General features: G+C 40.1%; 1 protein-coding gene across 3 annotated transcripts; it reads left to right on the top strand.

Moving 5' to 3' along the window:
• The first annotated feature begins 1,302 nt into the window (after window positions 1–1,302).
• Window positions 1,303–18,989, top strand: LOC108164442 (apolipophorins). Of its 3 annotated transcripts, XM_017300145.2 has the most exons (8): window positions 1,305–1,410; window positions 1,569–1,668; window positions 6,877–6,906; window positions 6,973–14,162; window positions 14,230–14,450; window positions 14,511–16,629; window positions 16,695–16,815; window positions 16,872–17,284. In XM_017300145.2, the coding sequence occupies exons 2-8, from the start codon at window positions 1,593–1,595 to the stop codon at window positions 17,192–17,194; spliced, it is 10,080 nt and encodes a 3,359-aa protein (XP_017155634.1). In that variant the 5' UTR covers window positions 1,305–1,410; window positions 1,569–1,592; the 3' UTR covers window positions 17,195–17,284. The 3 variants fall into 3 exon arrangements, with proteins under 3 accessions (XP_033250306.1, XP_017155634.1, XP_017155635.1); XM_033394415.1 differs by lacking the exons at window positions 16,695–16,815; window positions 16,872–17,284 and adding an exon at window positions 18,733–18,989 and having other exon boundaries at window positions 1,303–1,410; window positions 14,511–14,689; XM_017300146.2 differs by having other exon boundaries at window positions 1,323–1,668.
• Window positions 18,990–23,507: the final 4,518 nt, after the last annotated feature.

A 23,507-nucleotide genomic window follows, 5' to 3' on the forward strand; every position in this document is an offset into this window, starting at 1 on the left:
ATAAAAATGTATAATTTTTTTAATGCTCTAGGAGTCTGGTTGAACAAAATATAAAAATTTTAGATTGTTTCTTTATCAAATTTGACTACCCATTGGACAGAAAACTGAACCAATTATTTTCGTTTTTTTCTAACAAGAAATTAACATACGTTGGATGAACGATATGTGTGTTTTCGAGGTGTTTGTACTTTCAAGCTTAACTGAACATTTTTTTTCCACAAATTTTCCAAGATTTTGATGCACCAGATAGAAGGTTATCAAAAAGAAAGATATTGTAGGTGAAATATAAATATACAAAATACACCATTCTAGAAGTAACATTTTTCCGAACTGTAATTTTTTCTGTCAGGTACAAACAGTCGGTCATTTTGCGGGCTTATCGAGCAGCATTTTGCTTTCAAGCAACTTTTAATTAAAGATTAAAGTTTCTTATCAGGCAATAACTGCAATTCATGTACATATGTACATACATCGCATAAAAACGATCCCAATCCAGACATATGCACGTACACTACTGAGAGTACTTTTCCAGTACATGTTGAAAAATATGTTTGTATTTATATAAACATATATAATATGTACAATATACATATCTAGTATGTATACGACAGAAATAAATTTTAAATTAGATAAATTTAAAGTTGTTTTATATTAATTTTCCTTACAATACAATAGGTTTAATGTGATAACATAAAATTGAATCTTAAAAACTATTACGTCCCTGTTACTAGTAGATAACCTATATCTACATCAAGAATGAGATGAGTCGAACATACATGTCACTAATCCGTTTTTATAAAACAATAATATTGTTTCATCATTATTAGAGGAAAAAAGTACAATTATACAGCCTCCATTAATAAATATATACAACATATAAATATACATACATATACCTCCGCTCAATCTATTATCTTTATTGAAGATAGAACAAATGTAAAGGTACTTAGCGGGGTCGAATATGTCGAAGTCCGACTATTGTGAGATAATAGAAAGTACTCGTTTTCAGCCTGAGCTGATGATAAAGAATTTTTGCTGTGCATGAGAGCTATGTAGCTACATGAGACTGCTCGGGAAGGCAGGGGAGAATTACCCACAGAGATTACATAGAGAGAGCACTCCAACAGTGCTCATCTTTCCTTTCTCTGTATGTACAAATGTACATATGTATGTAAATATGTACATGCTATTCACTAAGCCTACTCATGTGAGCGTACGTGCATTATGTACATCTGTAGCTCTCCGGATGTGTGAGCTCTCGATTTAGTGAGGTATTTAAAGTGAGTGTTGTCAAGAAATCCGGCTTAATTCGAAGTCAGTCGCCATCGGATCCGTATCGAAATCATTACGGTCGTGTCTACATGTGTTTATCAATTTAAAAAGAAAGTGCAAATTTTATTGGTGCTTAAGGTATTAAAGTGAGATTGTCAGCTCGAGCTGATTAAAATATTCCCGTATTGTGCTCTTATAAAAAAAGACAGTTACAAAAAATTGACAATTCGTATTATATAGTTTCGTCTCCTCATTCGTATGTCAATTGTGCTCAGAGAAATTTCCACTTACTCTAGGAAAACCCTAAGGGGATCCGCACGATGGCCAGGACAACATATTTCTGGCGTTTCATCGCACTCCTTTTGGCTTTTATATTAACGGTAGCTGCAAAAGATGGTAAGTAACCTCAGGAAACCCTGAATCATGATGCAATTATACATGGTGGTCTCGTCGGCAAAAGTCAGTCCCTTAACGTATGCTAGCAATAAGTGCGAGTGAAAGGCGCATAGTATAGTGAGTGTGAGTGAGACGGCATATGTTGATGTTGATTAACCCTTAACAGGCCCGTAGGGTTTAAAATTTCCTACTATAATACAAAGAGGTGAAGTTTTTTTTATAGTTTTATTTTTAACAATTTGGAATTTGCAAGCAAACGTTGCTTCTGACTTTGCATGCAGATTTTTTTGTTAAGGTTCTTAATTCTAAAATAAATTCTAATTTTAAAATAAAATGATTTAACTACTATGTCAATATTTACATTTTGTGCAGCCATTAATAATTTTGCCTTGACATTTGTGGTTAAATTAAAATGTTCTTTTACGTAATGTATAAATATTAATTCTAATTCTTTGATTTTATGTTTAAATTCTTCCGACGGTTTTATTAGTCCGCCATGCGAAACCTCATCCACGTAGGTGAATGTCGAACTTTTTGAAAACTCATTAGATAGTCCCAACTTTTTAAAACAAAACCTGCTAGGGATTCGATGGCATCCTCCGTCAACTCTGTAGGTATGTTGTTGGCGATTTCGAATTCAACATTTTCAGGCTCATTTTCCTTATTTTCCGTACTTTGAGAATTAAGATCTAAGTTTAACCAACTATCGGAATTGTCATTTTCAACATTTCCATTATTTGATAGCATTTCTGTATTCTTGGCTGAATAAAAAATAAGGATTTTTAATAAATGATAATAATTAAAGAAAAACATAAAACACAGAACATAACTACCAACAATCACGATTAAAACTTTTCTGAAACATAAAGCTAAACATTTGACAATTATTATTATTAAAATGAATTATTTGTTGATTGTTTGAATTTTGTCATACCTGTTATATATTTTCTTAATCTATACTTAAATTGAAGTGGCGTCGGATGGTCAAACTGTCCACCCCTCGATCGCATGGCACCAAAAAAATGTTCCACAATGTCTTGGTTAAGACGAATTGTTAATATATATTCCAATTTATATTTTTCATGGATATAGCTATATAGTCCATTAAGGGATGCGTTATTTACAAGTATACCTTTTTGGAAAGGGAGCCTATGGGACTTGCCACATATCTCAGAAATTTTTTTCAAAATGTCTTGTTGGAATTCAAGTTGTTTTCCATAAGCCTGAGTTGATTCAATGGAACTTGACGTGGACAGTTTTGAATTAAAAACGTCGAATCAATCATTAAGAATTTTAAAGAGATCCGCAGTTTCGCATGCATTCTCGACATCATACCCCAACGAATAGCGATCGAACATTGATGTGATTTTCGGTAATCTTAAACAATATTGACTCATCTGACTTAGCACAGTGACTGATTGTCTGTTGGATTGTCGTCTTAGTTAATTTTTTCCCGTTAATGACTAATCCGGAATCCACATATTGGTTACGGAACAACTTTATCTGATGTGGTGTATCCGAAAAAACAAAAATGTTTAGTTCCTCGTCCGATGGGTGGCTAAACCAGGTTTCTGCTAAAACAAAAAAAAAACGAGGCGGACACCGCAACTCTACAGTTATACCCGATACTAAGTCAGTATGGCTCCCCTCCGGCAGACGCCGCTAATATTAAACGACACGACAAAGAGTGCGTGCGAGAGAGACAGAAAATCAGTCTGAGCGTGACGTCGGGCGCTGCGTAGCCACTGCAAATTGATTTCTTGCTTTTGGCTACAAAAATTAACGGTTCTGATCCAGATTCAGCAATCTGATAGATATGGTCGTTATCTATGATTCTGCGTTTTTAGTTTTCGCGAATGTGCAATATTGTGGATGCAACAGATTTTCGTCCTTTGTGGGGGCGGAAGGGGGTGGGGCGAAATTTTGAGATATACGTTTTATAGTGAGATCTAACAGGAGTGCGGATACTAAATTTGGTTACTCTAGCGTTAATAGTCTCTGAGATTTTTGAATATCCCCAGATTTTCGTCCTTTGCGGCGGCGGAAGGGGGTGTGGCGAAATTTTGAAACAAACTCGTCTCGGTCCGATATATTAGGAGTGTGGATACCAAATTTGGTTGCTCTAGCTTTTGTAGTCTCTGAGATCTAGGCGCTAATGTTTTACTCTAAGCAAAGCAGCCTATGCTACGTGTGTGTTAGAGAGAGATAGGGCGAGAAAAAATGAAATTGTTTTCTTGATGCTGGCTATAATAATAATACGATCCAATTCAGATTCTGCAGTCTAAAAGATATGGTCATTCTCTACGATTCTGCGTTTCTGGTTTTCTCATATCTTTAAAATTGTGGATGCCACAGATTTTCGTCCTTTGTGGGGGCGGAAGTGGGCGGGGCGAAGTTTTGAAATATTTTTGTAGCAGTGACATATCACAGAAGTCTGGATCCAAAACATCGTTGCTCTAGCTCTTATAGTCTTTGAGCACTAGGCGCTGAAGGGGACGGACAGACGGACGGACGGACAGACAGACAGGGCTCAATCGACTCGGCTATTGATGCTGATCAAGAATATATGTACTTTATGGGGTCGGAAACGATTCCTTCTGGACGTTACACACATCCATTTTCACCACAAATCTAATATACCCCAATACTCATTTTGAGTATCGGGTATAAAAATGAAACTAAAATCACATTTTTTAATATATAGGATATAGATCTCAGAGACTACAAAAGCTAGAGCAACCAAATTTGGTATCCGCACTCCTAATATATCGGACCGAGACGAGTTTGTTTCAAAATTTCGCCACACCCCCTTCCGCCGCCGCAAAGGACGAAAATCTGGGGATATTCAAAAATCTCAGTAACCAAATTTGGTATCCGCACTCCTGTTAGATCTTACTATAAAACGTGTATCTAAAAGTTTCGCCCCACCCCCTTCCGCCCACACAAAGGACGAAAATCTGTTGCATCCACAATATTGCACATTCGAGAAAACTAAAAACGCAGAATCATAGATAATGGCCATATCTATCAGATTGCTGAATCTGGATCAGATCAGATCATTTTCATAGGCAAAAGGAACAAATCAATTTGCACTGGCTACGCAGCACCCGACGTCACGCTCAGACTGATTTTCTGTCTCTCTCGCACGCACTCTTTGTCGTGTCGTTTAATATTAGCGGCGTCTGCCGGAGGGGAGCCATACTGACTTAGTATCGGGTATAACTGTAGAGTTGCGGTGTCCGCAGCAACTCACAACGTTCCCCCTCGTTTTATAATGGTATACAGAGTATCCGAGTCCATTCGGGTGTTGTAGTCAAAAAAAACTGGTTGCTCCCACGATTTTTTTAATCCACGAACAATAGCCAGTCGCACATAATTGGTTGGCTCGTATACCACGTCGGCTGAGCTGTCGTATTCGAAAGCAGCAGTAACCTTCATTTCGTCGAAAGCCAAGACGCAAAGCTTGTCGGCCTCAACCATTTCCTCATTTTCCATAAGGTCAATGACCACATCCAGTGTGCCAGTCTTTATTTCTACTTCAGATAACCATCTGTATAACGTGGCACGACTAGGTAAAGGAAATCCTTTCTTATAAAGATGGTTGTACGATCGAGCGCCTGCGGTATGATGGCAAACTGCCGCAGATAAGTCATCCGAATTAAATTTTTGTCGTTTTCCACCACTCTTTAATATTTGATTTGATTATCCGTAAAAATTTTTCGAAGAGACTTTTCTAATTGGCGCGAGTCCTCAAGCTGCTGGCTTATGCGATGCATTTCCACCTCCATAGCAGAAATATTTTACCTCAGGCACTCATTTTCCTTGAACATTGCATGATTTATCATTTCGTCCCTACAGAGCAGTTGCATTATTATTTACATTTATTTATATATTTTTACACGGTAAACTTACTCTGTTTGCGTGCTCGCATTGACAAAACCTTCTTTTGAACTTTCTTCCTCTATTTCCGGAACGGCGTCATCAATCAATCTTCTCCTTTTATAAGTCTGCCCTTTGTTAGGTGCAGACTTCCACTGGGAAGCTTTGCCGTGACTATTGCAAATTTTAAAATTAGCGCCAAGGCTGCACCCGAGTCTTTGCTCCCACAACTTCCGCTTCACTGCACATTTCGGAACATGAATAAATTTTACTCCCGGAATATGAATTCGGCAAAAAGTGCATTACGTAATTTTTTGTTGGTGGCTCGTAAGGGTTAAAACTTTATAAAAAAATCCGTCCGCGAACAACCTTTCACATCAACAAGCAAAAACGCACGATAAGGGACAACACAAACGAACTTCGGCTCCCCACGAGACCACCTTGTATAATTGCATTATGCCCTGAATGTCAGAACATACATTCTCCACCCGTACATTTTTATGGATATTACCCGATACTCGTTTTGATTGGCCCTAACTGCTGATCTAGTCACGACCGTCTCTTTTAGCTTTTGAGAGAATAGCATATATGTATGTTGTCATTATATTAACCTAATGTTGGCAGCTCACAGAAGGATGCATATAGGATGCAATAAAGTATATATTTTTTTATGTAAATTCTTGACCAAAACGACGAGCCAAACTCAAACCGAGCTTGTTAATTCAGGTTCATCCGGCTTTGTCTCGTCTTCGCCAAATGCTCGTTTTTTCTCTTGTTGTTCTCCATACGGAATAAGAGAGAGGGATATAGAGACAATTTTTGTTGTTGTATCCTGTTTGGTCAAAGTTAAAATTAAATAAAAACGAGGGGCAACATTGTGAGTTGCAGCTACGGCCGCGACTTTAAATTTTTACCCGACACTCAGTCAGTATGGCTCGCTTCCGCCAGAGGGCGTAGACATTTACCAAGAGTGTGTGAGAGAGAGACAGAGAGAGAAAATAAGTAACCGCATGGACGGCGTTCGGTAACCACTGAAATTGATTTGTTCCTTCTGGCTATAATAATAATTCGATACAGGCTCGGCACAAACAAACAAAATTTGGCTACTCTAGTTCTTTTAGTCTCTGAGAACGGAGAACGGGTATATCGACTCGGCTATTGATGCTGATGGGGTAAATACAACAAATTTATGTGATGTCCTAAAGGTCTACTCTTATAGTCTCTAATATTTAATAGATGATAGATAATGGCAAGTGGCGTATATTCTTTGCGAAATTTTTCCTTGGTATTTACATAACTAATGAAATCCATGTATGCTTAAAATTGCAGGTAACGGTTGCAAAAAAGGATGCCCAACATGTAAGCAATTTTCTTTAGAATTGTTAGAAATATATATTAAACTGTTTTCTTGATCATTTTTTATAGCTGACAGTGGCCTGTTGAAGTATATACCCGGCAATTACTATGAATATGCTTTCGATAGCATTTTAACGATTGGATTAAGTTCCGGTGCTGTTAGTGAAGCCGATGACACCAGCCTCAAGGTGACGGGCTCGGCTAAAGTATTCGCTGAGGGAAACTGTGGGTACACGCTGCAGGTGGGCTCTGTGAAAGTTACCAACACCAAGGAGTCTGTGGAAAAAAAAATTCTGAATAACATTCAAAAGCCAGTTCACTTCACCCTCGTTAGTGGCCAGCTGGAACCGGAAATTTGTTCAGATTCCAATGACGCAGCTTACTCTCTGAACATTAAGCGAGCCATTATTTCACTACTGCAATCGGGAACCGATTCAGATCATGAAATTGATGTATTTGGCCAGTGTCAAACGCACACATCGTCTTCCAAAGCCGGTAATGCGGAAGTTATCACAAAGGTGCGCAATCTGAACAACTGCGCCTACCGTGAGCAGATAAATAGCGGACTGGTCTCGGGAGTTGTCAATGAGAAAGCTGGCATCACATCCAGCTTGCTTCTGGAGGCAAATTACATTAAGGAATTGAAGATTGGAGGAGGCGTTATAGAAAATGTACAACTGGTTGAGACATATAGATTTATTGGCTCTGCCAGAGGAAACTCTGAAATCAGTGCCAAGGCTATCACCAGCCTTAAACTGAAAAATCCTGCCGGTACAAAGGCTAATGCACCGGCGACAGGGGCCACTGCCAGAAGCTTACTATTCCAAAAACCCGAAACATATACATCCAAGAACATTAACTCTCTAAAAACAATACTATCTGATCTTGTCGACTCAACCACAGAATATGTGAAAAAGGACAGTGCCAAAAAGTTTGTTGAGTTTATTCGATTGCTCAGACAATCGGACAGTGACACCCTGCTAGAGCTTGCCGCATTTCCCCACCCAAACAAGGTATTGGCTCGCAAGGTTTACCTAGATGGACTCTTCCGCACAAATACCGCCGAGTCAGCTGTGGCGATTCTTAAACAGCTCTCAAAATTGGGTGATAAGGAGCAAGTTATAGCTATACTATCACTAAACTTAGTGGAGTCTGTTGACAAAAATACGCTTAATCAAGCTGCTTCTCAATTGTCACCCAGTGCGCATAAGGAGCTGTACCTATCAGTTGGTAGTTTGGTGGCTAAATACTGTGCCCAACATGGCTGCCAGGCAGGAGAAATTGACCTTATATCCAAAAAGTTTACCGATAGTCTTAAGCAGTGCAAGCCAAACACCAAAAAGGAAGAGGAACGCATTGTATACATTTTAAAAGGCATTGGTAATGCGCAAGCCTTGGCCGGCACTACTGCGGCCGCTCTAAGTGAGTGCGCCTCTACAGGGCGATCGAATCGTATTCGTGTTGCAGCTTTGCAAGCCTTTTCAGCAGTCACCTGCGACCCGACGCTTCAAAACAAATCCTTGGAACTACTAAAAGACCACAATGAGGATTCAGAGCTGCGCATTGAAGCCTACCTGTCAGCAATATCGTGCCCTAATGCTGAAGTAGCTAACGAAGTATCGCAAGTTGTGAACTCCGAAAATGTGTATCAAGTCGGTGGCTTTATTTCATCCAGTTTAAAGGCGATTCGAGATTCCACAGATCCCACACGGGAGCAACAAAGATACCATTTGGCCAACATTCGTGTGACTAAGAAATTTCCGAGAAACTACAGGCGATACAGTTTTAACAATGAGGTTTCCTACAAACTGGATGCACTAGGCTTGAGCGCTAGTTCAGACTACAAGCTAATATATTCCCAGAATGGATTCCTTCCTCGCTCATCCCGCATAAATGTAACCACTGAAATCTTTGGAACCAGTTTCAACGTGTTCGAGGCGAGCGTGCGCCAAGAAAATTTAGAAAACATTTTGGAGTACTATTTAGGACCCAAGGGTTTGCTTAACAAAGACTTTGACGAAATTGTAAAGCTCATTGAAGTTACCGGAGCTGGAGCAGGAGCTGGAGCAGGAGCTGGAGCTGGTGGTCGTGCCAGGCGCTCAATTGCCGATGATGCTGCTAAGACTTCGAAAAAATATAAAACATATGGCAGTAAAAATAAGCAAGATCTTAATTTAGATTTATCACTGAAACTTTTCGGATCGGAGCTGGCGTTCCTAAGTTTAGGCGACAACATGCCAAGTACAATGGATGATATCATAAGGCACTTCTCTGAGGCATTTGATAAGGCCAAGAATGACTTATCTTCCTTCGAAAAACAATTTGCTAGTCACCACCTATTCCTCGATACAGAGTTTTCGTACCCAACCGGCGTAGGCGTGCCTCTTGAACTTACAGCTCAAGGTTTCGCTGCTAACAAAATTGACTTCGCCGTCAATATTGATGTAAATGCAATTTTGGAGCAAAACTGGCAGAGAGTCAAATACCGTCTGAAATTTGTACCAAGTATTGATGTTAATGTGAATGTTCAAATAGGGTTCAATGCGCAAGTACTATCCACTGGACTTCGCGTTGCGTCTACAGCACACTCAGCTACTGGAAATGATGTTACAGTAGCCCTTATTAACGACGGCGAGGGTTTTAATGTTGATGTTGAGCTGCCAAGGGAGAAACTAGAAATAATTGATGTCAAAATAAACACTGAATTCTTTGTAGCAGAACAAGACAAGCAAAAGTCAGTTGCACTGAAGGCTACCAAAAAAAATAAGAATTCACAGCCCAGTGAACTATGCTTTAATCAATTGGAAATCGTTGGCTTTAATGTGTGCATCGAAAGCTCCACTAGCCTCAGCGAAATCCAAGCTGGATCCTCTAGCCGTTCCGGAAAGGGTCAGACCTTAATTGACCAATTCTATTTATCACGACCGTTTAGTTTCGGAATCTATTTAACGACAGAGCGGAAATTTAATTTTAAGGGTTTGCACTCAGTACAGCCATCCGGTAGCCAGCAGTGGAAACTGGACTACAGCACTCCAGGCTCCAAAGCTTCCCACGATACCAGCGTATCCTTCGAGCTTGGATCGAAGCCACGCATATATGGGCGGTTATCTTTTGATAATTCTCAATACCACTTTGGAATAGAAACAGGAATAACCAATGACAATAAAGAATTGGTGGTCTACGGACAGTACGAGCAGGATAAGGACATAAAAAAAAGTAAAATCGGGTTTAGCAAGAGCGGAAACGAATACAAGCCTTTGATTGAAATACAAGACAAGAATGGCGTCACGAACAGCATTAACGGATACCAGGCAGAGGGAAAAATCGTCGTTCAAAAAACCAGTGACAAACAAGCTCGGTATAACTTTGAAAACTTCCAAGTATCAAATTCAAATAATGAACGCATCATTCTAAACGGCTGGACTGATGTCGGCCCAAGCTCAGTTAATGGCGAACTTCACATCGCTTCCGCACAACAGTCATACCTAGTAAAGGGTAATTTCAAACTGGAAAATGGTTTGTATGCTGCGGGACTTTTCGTAAACGATGAACACTCTCCTGAAAATGTATTTGGTAGCTCCGCACAATTGACAGTAAAGGATCATTCTTATGCCCTTACAGTAACTGGCAAAGCTGCAGCGTGGAGCATTGATAGTGATACCGGTTTTGAGTTCGAAAAAGTTGACAACTCTAATTCCGTACGAACTGGTACATTTTCGCAGAATCTATTAGTTCAGCACAAAAATAAGCCAGTGAGTTCACTGAGCGTAAAGTCCACTTTTGACGTGAATAAATTTGATTTCGCTGCAGAAGTCACCGGTGACCAAAAGGTAGGATCGGTGACCATCAAATATCAGAGCAACCAGCGATCGGCTAACGATTACGCCCTGGAGGTAAATGGAAAGCTGAACAAGCACTCCGTTGATCTTTTATCGAAGTGCGATTTGAACGGAAACCATTATATTGTGGACAATATTATTACTACTAGTTGGGGTACTTCTCTGACTGCGAAGGGTGAACTAGGCCAACGCTACACTCCCCAAGATGTTCGCATCGATCTTCAAGGTAACGTTCAATTCAGTGGAAAGGACAAGCCGACTCAATGGACACTCAAGGTAATCGGTACGCCAGATAAAACAAACAGCGAGTTCCGGGTTAGTCGAGAAGCCGCAGAGCTCCTCAAATTGACCTCTGAGTCCCAACATCCTCAGGACAAAGTATCTGCAGCAAAGGTCAATCTTATTATAAGGAATCTCTTGACCGCCAAAAGCGAGTTTAAGATAGCCAAAAATGGCAAGGGGGAGCTATCAGCCACTATTGAGTCCCAAAAAAGTGAACCCAAGCACAAACTGGAGCTAGAGTCCAAGTTCCATATACAAGCTCCTAAGTACGATATCGACACTAGCTTTACACTCGATGGAGACAAGAAAGTACACTTCAAATCGGAAAATAACCTGGATAAGCTAAAGTTCTCCACTAAAAATTCTGCGGAAGCGAGCGACAAGAAACTCGTCTTTGAGGCCAATGGCAATCTGAAGGGTGACTGGCGAACAAATGGTGAAGTTCAAGGTACCTTTGCCTTGACTACTCCCGATGGTCGAGTTGTCGACGGTAGCATCCATCGTAAAGTGACCGCCAACGTCAAGACAGGTATAACCCAAGGAACCATGGACGCCCAGATTAATGACCAGCCGTCTGGCAGCAGTAATAAACGTTCGGTGACACTAAAGGGAAAGCTGGATCGACTGAACATCCGGACTAAAGAATTTTCTGCTAATAGCCAAATTGCTTACACATCGTTGGATGGACAAAAGTCGGAACTGAGCTATAAGATCAAGCAACAACCCAAGGGCGATGGCAAGAGCTTTGACCTAATTATTTCTGCAAACGGTAATCCACTCAGCCAACCCATAGAGATCTCTGTTGTTGCGGATGAGTACAGTACTCAGCACGCTACTGGACGCATTGATGGTAAATATGGCGAGCTTCTGTCGGCTAATCTGAACGGTAATTATCATTGTGCACAGAACAATGTACCAGCTACATATGAGTTCCAGGCTAACATTCAAGTCCCAAAATCCAGCCTGAAGTCAGTGACCATTAACAGCCATGGAAAGCTGTTAAGGCCAGCAGCCACTAATGGTCCCTTCAATGTTGAGTTCTTCTTAGATGCGAAGACGGGTGATGGACAATTCGCTCGAGTCAACAGCGACTGGAAGGGCACCCCACAAGAAGGAAGTTACGACTTTGAGGCACAAAGTAACAACATGGCCTCGCCCCTAAAATTGAATGGTAACTACCATCGTGAACAATCTGGCAGCTTGAAGGATAGCGACGCAAGCGGCAAGCAAAAGTACGGATTCAATGCACTATATGGAGACAAGTACTTAAAAACCGATGCTGCCCTTACCTACAACTCTGAGACAGCAACGCTAGCTTATACGTTAGATTCTAGTTACGAAGCTGCTAAGAACATCGAAATAAACATACGTAGTCAGAAGTCTGTAGAGGATTCATACGTTGTGGCCGTGCAAGCCAAGCAGGCAGAGAAATCCTATGGATTAGACACGAAATTATATCGGTCGGCGCACAAAAAAGGAGTTGATATTCGTGTTGACTTGTCGAATGGGCCGCCCATTATTCTAACAAGCATAGTGGAAGTTTTGGGCGAGCGAAAGGGGAAAGTGAGTCTGGAAATAGAAAACTTAGTCGATCTAGACTTTAAATTAAACAGCGAAGCTTCATACGTTAGCGTCGACGACTTTTATATTGTTGGGAGCTGGAGGTCCAAGAAATTAAAACTTGACGACTACGAATTGGATGTACGAGCCCAGGGGAAAAGCATTAAAGCACAACTGAAAAATATACAAGGACTGGTATTTTTAGGCACAGCCACCTATGCCCTTAAAAAGGAACAGAGCAAGGCCATCATTGAGGGTCAAGGCCAGGTTCAGTATCAAGGAAAATCACATTCTGGAAATTTCAAGCTGACCCGCCAGCACTTTGACTTAAACACTGATAAGGAAATTGGGTTTTCTTACACCTTCAATGGTAATTTTGGACCCAAAAATGGCGTCTCTACGCTGAAGATAACCAACAAGGAATTTAACACAAAGTTCTCTCTATGCGAGGAAAAGAAACAGTGCACAAATGTTCAACTTCAGTCTATTGTAAACATAGATGATCAACAAGTGGATTCTGTACAACACTCCACCCTTGTTCTGGTTGATCTACGTGAGTTGGGCTACCCATATGAGTTTGAGTTAAAGTCACAAAACACACGGCAAGGATTCAAGTACCAATATCATCTAGACAGTTTTATTATTTCGGGAAATAATCTGAAGTACCAACTAACCGCAAACGTCCAACCCACATCGTCCACCGTCAAGCTATCACTTCCCAAGCGCCAGATATTGTTTGAAACCTTACGAAAAATTCCTGAAGGTAGCATTTTTGGTCATTACGAACAATCGGCAGCATTCTACATCGATAAGCTGCAACGTCCCGAGGAAGTTGTTCGAGTTTCAGCTATTCTAGACATATCGGGGGTCGAACACGTCGCCCTTAATGCCAAGGGTCAGCTTCAAGTTGAGCATCCCACTATTCGTCCACTCAGTATATCGGGACACGCTGATGCTAATCGCGAGCAGCAAATCGCTAATGGCGAACTCATAATTGATATCTTCCACTTGCCAGAACAAAAGATCATTGTATCCAGTGTCATAAAGAATACTCGAGCGCAACAAGGTTTCAACATTACAACCACACAACAGGTTAAGTCCAGTGGACTGAAGTTCCACTATGACCTAAATGGTCACACTGCCGTCAACACCGAGGCCCAAGAGTTTAGTTTTGGAGTAGACCTTCAAAGCGGCAATGGTGATGTAAAGGCGGGGGCATATGCATTTGCCAATAAAGAAAAACTAGAGATATCTTTGGACGCATTAAACGAGCAAATTCTTCGAATCGTTGGCGACTTCAACAAGCAAAAACGTACTGCCAAATTCAACTCTAAGCTTCAAGTTTTTGATAAAGTACCAATTGAAATTGTAAGCGAGCTCCAGCCTACGTTTGCTAAAGTTTCTCTGAAACGCCAAGATCTAATTGATGCAAATACAGAAATAAAATTGGGAAAGGAGCTTAAATTCGATATTTCTGGTCGTGGAAAACCGCTTTTTAATGGACGAGTAGCTTTAGACGCTTCAAACTTCCTTCAAACCACTTACAAGTCCAATGATGATGATGTCAAAGCCTTTTTGGTAAGAACCCGTGTATTTATGCATACGAATATATTTATATTTTATATTGAAATATTATTTAATACAGCTGATTGTTGAAGCGGAAGTAAAAAAGGACACAAAAGATATTACGGAAAAGCTAAAGCAGCGCTTCGAAAAATTAAGACAAGAATCGGAACAGATTGTAAAAATTGCGAAGGAAGCCCATCCAGATTTCTCGAAACTGAAGACTAAAATTGACGACAATCTAAAAGCAATTATTCAAGAGCTGGAAACCGATCCCTCCTTAGCACCTATCATAGATGGCATGTAAGTTCTATACAGAACAAGCGCCTGATAAAAGTTATTAATTATTGCAATTTTTTCCAGACGCACCGTATTTAAAAAAATCGCGACCATTACTGATGAGTTGGCCAAGACAACATCAGAGTTGTACGAGAAGGTTCAGAAGTCATTAACTGAGATTTATGAAAAGTTGCAGGCTCTTTGGAATGACTCACTTTCGAAAGCTTGGGAAGACTTTGTAGTAACTGCCACTGAATTGATTGGTCAATTGCGAGTTGAGATAATCAATGTTTACACGAAAGCATTCCAGGATCTGCTGGATCTCCTTGAAAAGTATGGACCAGCCCTGAAAAATTATGGCAAAGCTGTCTCCGAATTCCTGAAACCAATCAACGAGGCAGCTCAAGAATTAACCAAGGTGCTCGTGCATGCGACCGAAGAAATCATTGAAGAACTTAAACAATATGCTTCGAAACTTCCCACGTTCGAGAGCATACGCACCGAGTTCAGCGAAAAAATTAAAACTTTGAAACTGGTCGAAAAGACTTTGGAGCTCGTTAACAATCTGTTTGATCAGTTGCACATCTTACCACAAACACAAGAAACTTCAGAATTTTTGCAGAAGTTGCACGATTATTTGGAGGCAAAACTAAAACAACAATCTGTTAATGATGAAAAGTTGCTAGATGAACTAAGCAAACTTTTAATTAAAGCCATCCGCTCAATTTGGGCCTCGATCGAAAGCAGCGCTCCAGGTGCTGCCGCTCCAGTGGTTGATGTGCAGACATGGTTTGCTTCACTTCCTCACTCCGTAGACACGCTATTTAAGCTTCCAGCCTTACTCTCATTCCGCTCCAGTTCCATAAACTATTTACTAAATGAAAACTGGGAACATGTATTTACAAAAGACTTACTAAAATCATGGGTCTTCTTCAATGACTTTGAATTACGTGGCCATGTCGTAGATGGGCAGCACTTGTTTACCTTCGATGGACAACATTATACGTACCCTGGTAACTGCAAATATATATTGGCTCAGGACAGTGTGGACAATAATTTCACCGTCATTGGCCAGCTTACCAATGGAAAACTTAAGGGTATAACAGTTGTTGATCGGGATGGAAACTATATCGAAGTCGCTGATACTGTTGCCCTAAAGGTAAATGGTAAGGCAGTAGAATACCCGCAACATTTTCCCGGAATTCACGTATGGCGCCGATTCTATACTATACACCTATATTCTGAATATGGCGTCAACGTTGTGTGCACTACTGACCTAAAGGTTTGCCACGTTAACGTGAACGGTTTCTATACTGGAAAAACACGAGGTCTGCTTGGCAATGGGAACGCTGAGCCATACGATGACTACCTGCAAGTTGATGGTACCCTAGCAGCCAACTCCGCTCTGTTGGGCAACGATTATGGCGTTGGAAAATGTGCAGCTGTTGCATTCAACAATGAACAAATAGATAGCCAAAGACGTGATGAAATATGTGATGAGATATTCGGAATAGAGTCTCCTTTGGCGCTCAATTATTTGACACTAGACTCCAAGCCATACCGCAGGGCATGCGATATTGCTCTTGAGAAAGTTGTCGAAAAGGAAAAGGAGACAGCTGCGTGCACATTTGCTTTGGCATACGGCTCCGCCATCAAACAGATTAACAAGTGGGTATTGTTGCCTCCACGCTGCCTCAAGTGTGCTGGTGCACCTGGCCAACGCGAACTCGCTGATGAGTTCACAGTCAAGTTACCAAATACCAAGGCTGACCTCGTGTTTGTCGTTGACATCAATGTAACGCCCGCAGTTCTAGGCAGTCTTATATCACCAGCAATCACCGAGATTCGCGAGTCACTCAAGAGCCGCGGCTTTACAGATGTGCAAATTGGCGTTATTATATTTGACGAATCAAAACGATACCCAGCCTTGCTCACAAGTGATAGTGGAAAAATTAACTACAAGGGAAATGTTGCTAATGTTCAGCTAAACGGACCTAAACGATTCTGTGACAATTGTGTGGAGCAAATAATTACCGAGAAGAAAGTTCTTGACATTTACAATGCGCTAGAGCGTCTGGTGAAAGGTCTTGTTCCCCAGTCGGATGAAAAGGCCTTCCATCTGGCCCTAGACTATCCCTTCCGAGCTGGCGCTGCAAAGAGCATTATTGGAGTGCGCAGTGACTCTCTAGAATATAAAAATTGGGTAAGCATTGTTTTTCTTCATTTTGAAATACATTAATAGAAACATGTATACTTTTTTGCCAATAGTGGAAGTTTGTACGAGCTCAAATTACTGAAGGCGTTACTAAGTTTGATGGTGCCCTTCTCCATCTCATAGCACCAGTAAAGGCGCTTTCATTGGATGGAGTTCCAGCCGAAAAATTAGTTGGTAAATATATAAAAGCTACCTGACCTTAACACATATTTACAAAATGTTTATTACAGGCTTTAATTCTCGCTTAATTGCCACTTTAGATGGTAAAGATAACAAGAAGCGTACCAAACTCCAATTTGAAAGTGACATGGGCATTGATTTTGTTCTCAACAACGGAGGATGGGTGTTTGCCACTCAAAACTTTGACAATTTAAAGGCACCGGAGCAAAGGAAATTCCTGAACCAAATTACATCGTCTATCGCAGATACTCTCTTCAAGACCGAGGTCGTAAGTGATTGCCGCTGCCTTCCGGTTCATGGACTACACGGCCAGCATAAATGTATCATCAAATCGTCAAGCTTTATCCCGAATAAGAAGCCAAAGGCCGCCTAAAACGTCGATTTCGCGTTCGCCCATAAATACGTTTATAATTTTTACGTAAACTATAGAATGTAAATAAAAAAAAAAGTTATTAAAAATGTACTCAAGAAGGATTTTATTTTCAATGAAAGGAAAGGTATAAAAGAGGAGTACTTGATGAACTAAAACTAGTTGTAAGGATCCATTTCTTGCTTAAGGGATCATTTTGGAAATTTCATAGCCAATGACTTAATTTTAGAATGAACGCTGTTCTTAAAAGACAAACAGCTTTATATACATATCACTAATAGGCTATTCCCACTGACGACCATCCACCATCCATTTCGAGGATTATCCGAAAGGTTTAGCCGTTCCAAAAATTTCCCAGATATACCACCATCCATCTGGGCTGTTCCTAAGCCGCACGTTTCTATGCGATAGTTAGCCGATGGTTTTCAAGTGCAAACCTAAAAAGCAATGCATTGTATAGCATCATGGGAAGCGCCCATCGCCATCTGGAGTTACTACGATTACCAAGGTAATTTCGCCAATCTGAGCCTATATCATTAAATGTAAATGTGGCGTCAAAATTCAAAGAAAATGTTCTGAAAAATATTAAATCGAATAAAACTTTTTCATACACATATGAAATCCCAGTAGTCCGAAACAAAAATTCGGTCCTGGGGTTTGAATATATTATATTTTATATTTGAATATTATTTAATATAGCTGATTGTTATAAGTTAAAAAGGACACAAAAGATATTACGGAAAAGCTAAAGCAGCGCTTCGAAAAATTAAGACAAGAATCGGAACAGATTGTAAAAATTGCGAAGGAAGCCCATCCATATTTCTCGAAACTGAAGTCTAAAATTGACGACAATCTAAAAGCAATTATTCAAGAGCTGGAAACCGATCCCTCCTTAGCACCTATCATAGATGGCATGTAAGTTCTATACAGAGCAAGCGCCTGATAACAGTTATTTATTATTGCAATTTTTTCCAACCGGACCGTATTTAAAAAAATCGCGACCATTACTGATGAGTTGGACAAGACAACATCAGAGTTGTACGAGAAGGTTCAGAAGTCATTAACTGAGATTTATGAAAAGTTGCAGGCTCTTTGGAATGACTCACTTTCGAAAGCTTGGGAAGACTTTTTAGTAACTGTGTTTAAACATAAATATATTATTGTACACATTCACTCATGTAACAAAACCGATCTCTAAAGAAATCACATAAAGTAGACAAGTTATGACTACACGGGTGTAAACAGATATCTGGAACCCATTAATACAACAACAAAACACAAGTGGAGAAAACACTTAACAAATGCGGTCCTAAAATAAAACTAATGTAAGCATGTACTCAAATAGACACCCCCAGTAAAGTGTATCCTCTGCGTAGGTCTAACGATAATTATAGACTACCAAATTGTACCTCCTACCTCATTGTCAAATCACATATAAGGCTCTGATTTTAAGAATAAAATTTAGTTTGAATTTACAACTCAACTCGCAAATGTCTAGACTTTTCTTTTAAGGTCTTAACAAACTGCTACTGAATTTATTGGTCAATTGCGAGTTGAGATAATCAATGTTTACACGAAAGCATTCCAGGATCTGCTGGATCTCCTTGAAAAGTATGGACCAGCCCTGAAAAATTATGGCAAAGCTGTCTCCGAATTCCTGAAACCAATCAACGAGGCAGCTCAAGAATTAACCAAGGTGCTCGTGCATGCGACCGAAGAAATCATTGAAGAACATAAACAGTATGCTTCGAAACTTTGCTTCACTTCCTCACTCCGTATTTAAGCTTCCAGCCTTACTCTCATTAATGGGGTTTTAATATTGTGTATGAAATCCATTTCGGAGAAGTTCAATTGCAAACATTGTAACCCGAGAATTTAATATATTTGAGCAATGCAAATAAGACGCAGAGGGGCCAAGTCTAGAACCATGCGAGGTATAAATATACGAATTTCAGGTGAACAAATCCAAGAAAACAATGCAGATGAGCGTGTGCGCATGGCGCGGTTACGTGAATCACAATCGCAAGAGGCCCGAGATTAACGAAATCAACAAAGGCAACTAAAACGGAAAGTAACGCGCAGATACATAGTCGACACACGTAGAAGAATTGACCAACAACCCAACAATTTCATCGAGCACTTTAGACAAACATTTCCCGTTATTCCACGTTAGAAGTACGCTGATGATAGTAACGCTTGCTTAAAATCATCGCGAACCATCCGCCGAAACTTTCCCTGAACAACCGTTAGATATTAGCGATGGGAAAGTTGCTGTTTATGAAAATACTGGATGCATAAAATTACAGACGGACTTCTGCACAATCATCGACTCGCAAAATACTCTCATAGATAACATATTTCACGATGTACACACACAATAGGAAAATCATAATTGGCTGGCAGAAAGATCGATTTTGGCAGCAAAAAATGTGGACGTCAATTAGTTAAATTTCAAAATACAACAGTTGTTGCCTGGGGACTTGGTGCAGTTTTCGATATCAACGAAACTTTGAATTATCCAATTGAGTTTTTAGATTTATTGGATTTGCCAGGCATGCTACCACACCATTTAGGATCTACACGACAAAGAGTGCGAGCGAAAGAGACAAAAAATCAGTCTGAGCGTGACGTCGGGCGCAAATTGATTTGGTCCTTTTGGCTATAAAAGTGATCCGATCTGATCCAGATTCAGCAACCAGATAGATATAGTCATGCTCTATGATTGTGCATTTTTAGTTATCTCGAATCTGCAATATTGTGGATGCAACAGATTTTCGTCCTTTGTGGGGGCGGAAGGGGGTGGGGCGAAATTTTGCGATATACTTTTTATATTGAGATTTAACAGAATCTCTAACACCAAATTTGGTTTTGAAATATACTTGTAACAGTGACATATCACAGAAGTCCGGAAATAAAATGTCGTTGCTCTAGCTCTTATAGTCTTTGGCACTAGGCGCTGATAGGGACGGACAGACAGACAGGGCTCAATCGACTCGGCTATTGATTCTGATCAAGAATATATATACTTTATGGGGTCGGAAACGATTCCTTCTGGACGTTACACACATCCATTTTCACCACAAATCTAATACACCCCAATACTCATTTGGAGTATCGGGTATAAAAACTAATGAGAAAGGTTATTGAAGCCATCATTTTGAATGCAAAATTTCAAGTCGAAAATGTGTTGCTGCCACGAATCCCTATGATTAATACAGATGTGTCAATTGAATTCAAACGCAATCAATTCCCAGTTAGATTGGCATTCCCTATGACGATCAATAAGTCACAAGGCCATAAGGTCTGTATGTGGCTTAGATTTAGAAACACCATACGTTTCCCACGGTCAACTATATGAGGCATTTTTTCGCGTGGGAAAACCATCCAGTTTGTTTGTGTTGGCTAAAGACGGACTATACAAGAATATTGAACACTCTATAGCGCTAAGATTAATCTTTATTGTTAAGTAGTTGTATAATTGATAAGTAAGTCCCCGCATACTTATGGTAGATAGTTATTTTTATTGAACTGAAAAAATGTTTCCTATAAATAATATATAAACAAACATGGCAAAACAATGTTTGCCGGGTCACCTAGTAGTCAATAAAGTCGACAATTTATTCATTAAAATTGTAATATTTCACAATTCTGACCAAAACTTATTTATTGTTATTGTTCTGTTCGGTGAATGGCGCCAGTGTGAATCGGTGTTTCACTTCAGTCAAAAACTCCCACCGTTCCCGAGATGTGCTCAGTGAGTAGTAAGTCGGGAGAGCATAAAAATGCTCTCTTCTGCTATCGGCTGTGGAAAGGGGCAACAGGTAAAATCAGGGAAAGGGCAAAGCTCTTACGAACCTTATATAGCCGTGTTTATTAGGCAAAAAGTATGGATTTTACCTTGAATTCGTTGAATTTTCTCAGCCGTTTTGCCTTCCTTTTCGTCAGCAATTTTGCAGCGGGGAAATATTATAAACTTCCTTCCATGGCATGATAGGCATTCGATTGATAAAATGAATACAATGACCGATTTTATGAACTTTTTGGTAGATTTAGTATGGTATGCAAAAATAAAAATAATCACTCAATTTTAAAGCTATTGTAGGGTCAAGCAGCCAGTGCTGCGGCCCAAAGGAAATTACTTTGTTGTCGCTTGTTATTTGCAATGCCCACTGTAAAAATCATTTGTTGTCGCATATGCTTACGCACGGCAGCGGAACTCGTTCGTCTCTTTATATCGCCACTATCAATCCTTCGTTCTCGGCTTAGCAGCCCCCAGCAGCTCTAACGTTCTCGGTCTATCGAACTCTCTCGCTCGCGTCTTAGCCTGCTGCATAGCGCCCGGCAATTTGGCCGGTCTTGCATTTTAATCTTGAGCTAATCGTTGCAGCTATCAGATCAACATACCCACATCGATCGTTTACCCACTTACCGACATATGTTTATACGCAATAAGTCGGTTTACATATGCCAATAAATTGTGAATGTTATTTAAACTCCCGACATTCATTTGATTTAAAACTCGCAACAGTTATTAAAAACGCTTAATAGTTTAACAGCTATCTTAACGAAATTGTTCAGCTTCTGGTCTTCTTATTGGTACCCAGAATATGTATCAGGATAGAGATATATATACAGGAATCTAATTAAATGCACAAATGGTCAAAAACATGTCCATACGAAAAAAGTCGTTATCTTGGGTTTTAAAACAGCGTTGAACAGAGAACTTTAACATCAATTATAGGAAACATTGTGACGCCCAGCGCCAGGAAAACCAAGCGCCGGTACTACAAACACCAACACAAACATTAGAAACACCAAGAAGAAACCATGAAGACTAAGTACACTAGAAACACCAATAACAAGCCATGAAGACTAAGTTATAAGTATTAGTAGGAATAAGAATAAGTAGCACATAAGAGACAAAATACATGAAGACCTGCCATATGAGTACAAATGAAATAAACAGAAAAAGAACAAACAATAAAAAAACCCGAAAGAAAAATAAAACCACCATGAGCACAGCCACCCACGGTCACACAACATTGGGAACATTCCGTACGGATCAGCTTCTTTTCGGAAATAAAAGGGGCACCGTCAGAGCGATCAGCATCAGTTCGGCTCCTGCCAGTGGAGAGGTTAGCATCAGCAGCAACCACCAACAGCCCCAGCGATCCTCCCATCCCTCTCGGAGCGCACTTAAACCTCCGCATCCCACCTTCTCTCGTAGCGCACTTAAACCGCCGCAACATTTCTTTTCCACGGAGCGCACTTAAACCTCCGCCACAACTCGCCACAACAAATCTTCCCCTCGGAGCGCCCTTAATCCTCCGCGACATCGACCAACACCGTCCGGACGATCATCAGGACAGCACGCAGCTATCCGCAAGGTGCGGCCACCCCGAAGGAAGACCCGTGCACCTACCAAATTCTTTACCTTTTAAGAACCTTTTTTTTTAACATTCTAGATGCTAAATAATTATATGTATATTTGCACACAAATATGGGTTCGACGATACGCGTCAAATCTGTTTGCAAAGGCTTTAAACTTAATTAGAAGCTCTTGTTTTTCAATTGCGGCATTTATTTATTGGCGACGCGACGTAGTTAACATGTAGCAAACGTCAGATGTAAAATTAATTTTACATGTTCTATTTCGGGAAGAAGAAGATGTCGTATTTCTGGAAGAAGAAGATGTCATATTTCGGGTAGAAGAAGAAAGTCAGATTTAGTTGCACTTTTTCAAGGCGAGTTGAAAGAAAGAGATGGAGATAGAGCTGCTCTGTTCCATCACGAAGACCTTGACCTCGTCAACTTCCACAAGATGGTATGGGTCGTCGAATTAATTTATCAGCCGGATAAATTTATATTTACATATCTATATAAAAATAGAATTTCTTTATTCCGAATTGTATAACAATTAAATTACATATATTCCCCTTGGATTATATTAGATATATTTTATTTTACAATTATGAAATCATATTTTGTTTGATAGTTGGCCTCTTATTATATGTATATTATATTAAATATGATAAATGTTATAGCCGCATTTGTCGCCGATCATTGGGTGAAGGGTTGCCTGTGAAAGACAAAAATTTGATCAAAATTAGAAATCAAACAGAAAGTCATGTAGTATGTTAATGTGTTGCACTAGGCGCAAAATTTGCCGCATTTCTTGCAAGATTCTGCATAGCAGCAGAAGGCCGGATAGCAGGTCGGATTGTAGAGGATTGTCTGCGCTTCCGCTACTTCCTTTTACTGAAGTTGTTGTAAATCTTTGGAAAGCCATTCCCTGCAAACCATTTCTCCTTAATCT

The sequence above is a fragment of the Drosophila miranda genome, chromosome 5 (genome assembly GCF_003369915.1).
Source record: "Drosophila miranda strain MSH22 chromosome 5, D.miranda_PacBio2.1, whole genome shotgun sequence".
Classification (NCBI taxonomy): domain Eukaryota; kingdom Metazoa; phylum Arthropoda; class Insecta; order Diptera; family Drosophilidae; genus Drosophila; species Drosophila miranda.

Bases quoted from the DNA above. Each gene is read 5' to 3' on its own strand.
- LOC108164442 (XM_017300145.2), top strand. From the start codon at position 1,593: ATGGCCAGGACAACATATTTCTGGCGTTTCATCGCACTCCTTTTGGCT. The intron at 6,907-6,972 runs GTAAGCAATTTT...CATTTTTTATAG, and splicing joins CAAAAAAGGATGCCCAACAT to CTGACAGTGGCCTGTTGAAG. The intron at 16,816-16,871 runs GTAAATATATAA...TGTTTATTACAG, and splicing joins TCCAGCCGAAAAATTAGTTG to GCTTTAATTCTCGCTTAATT.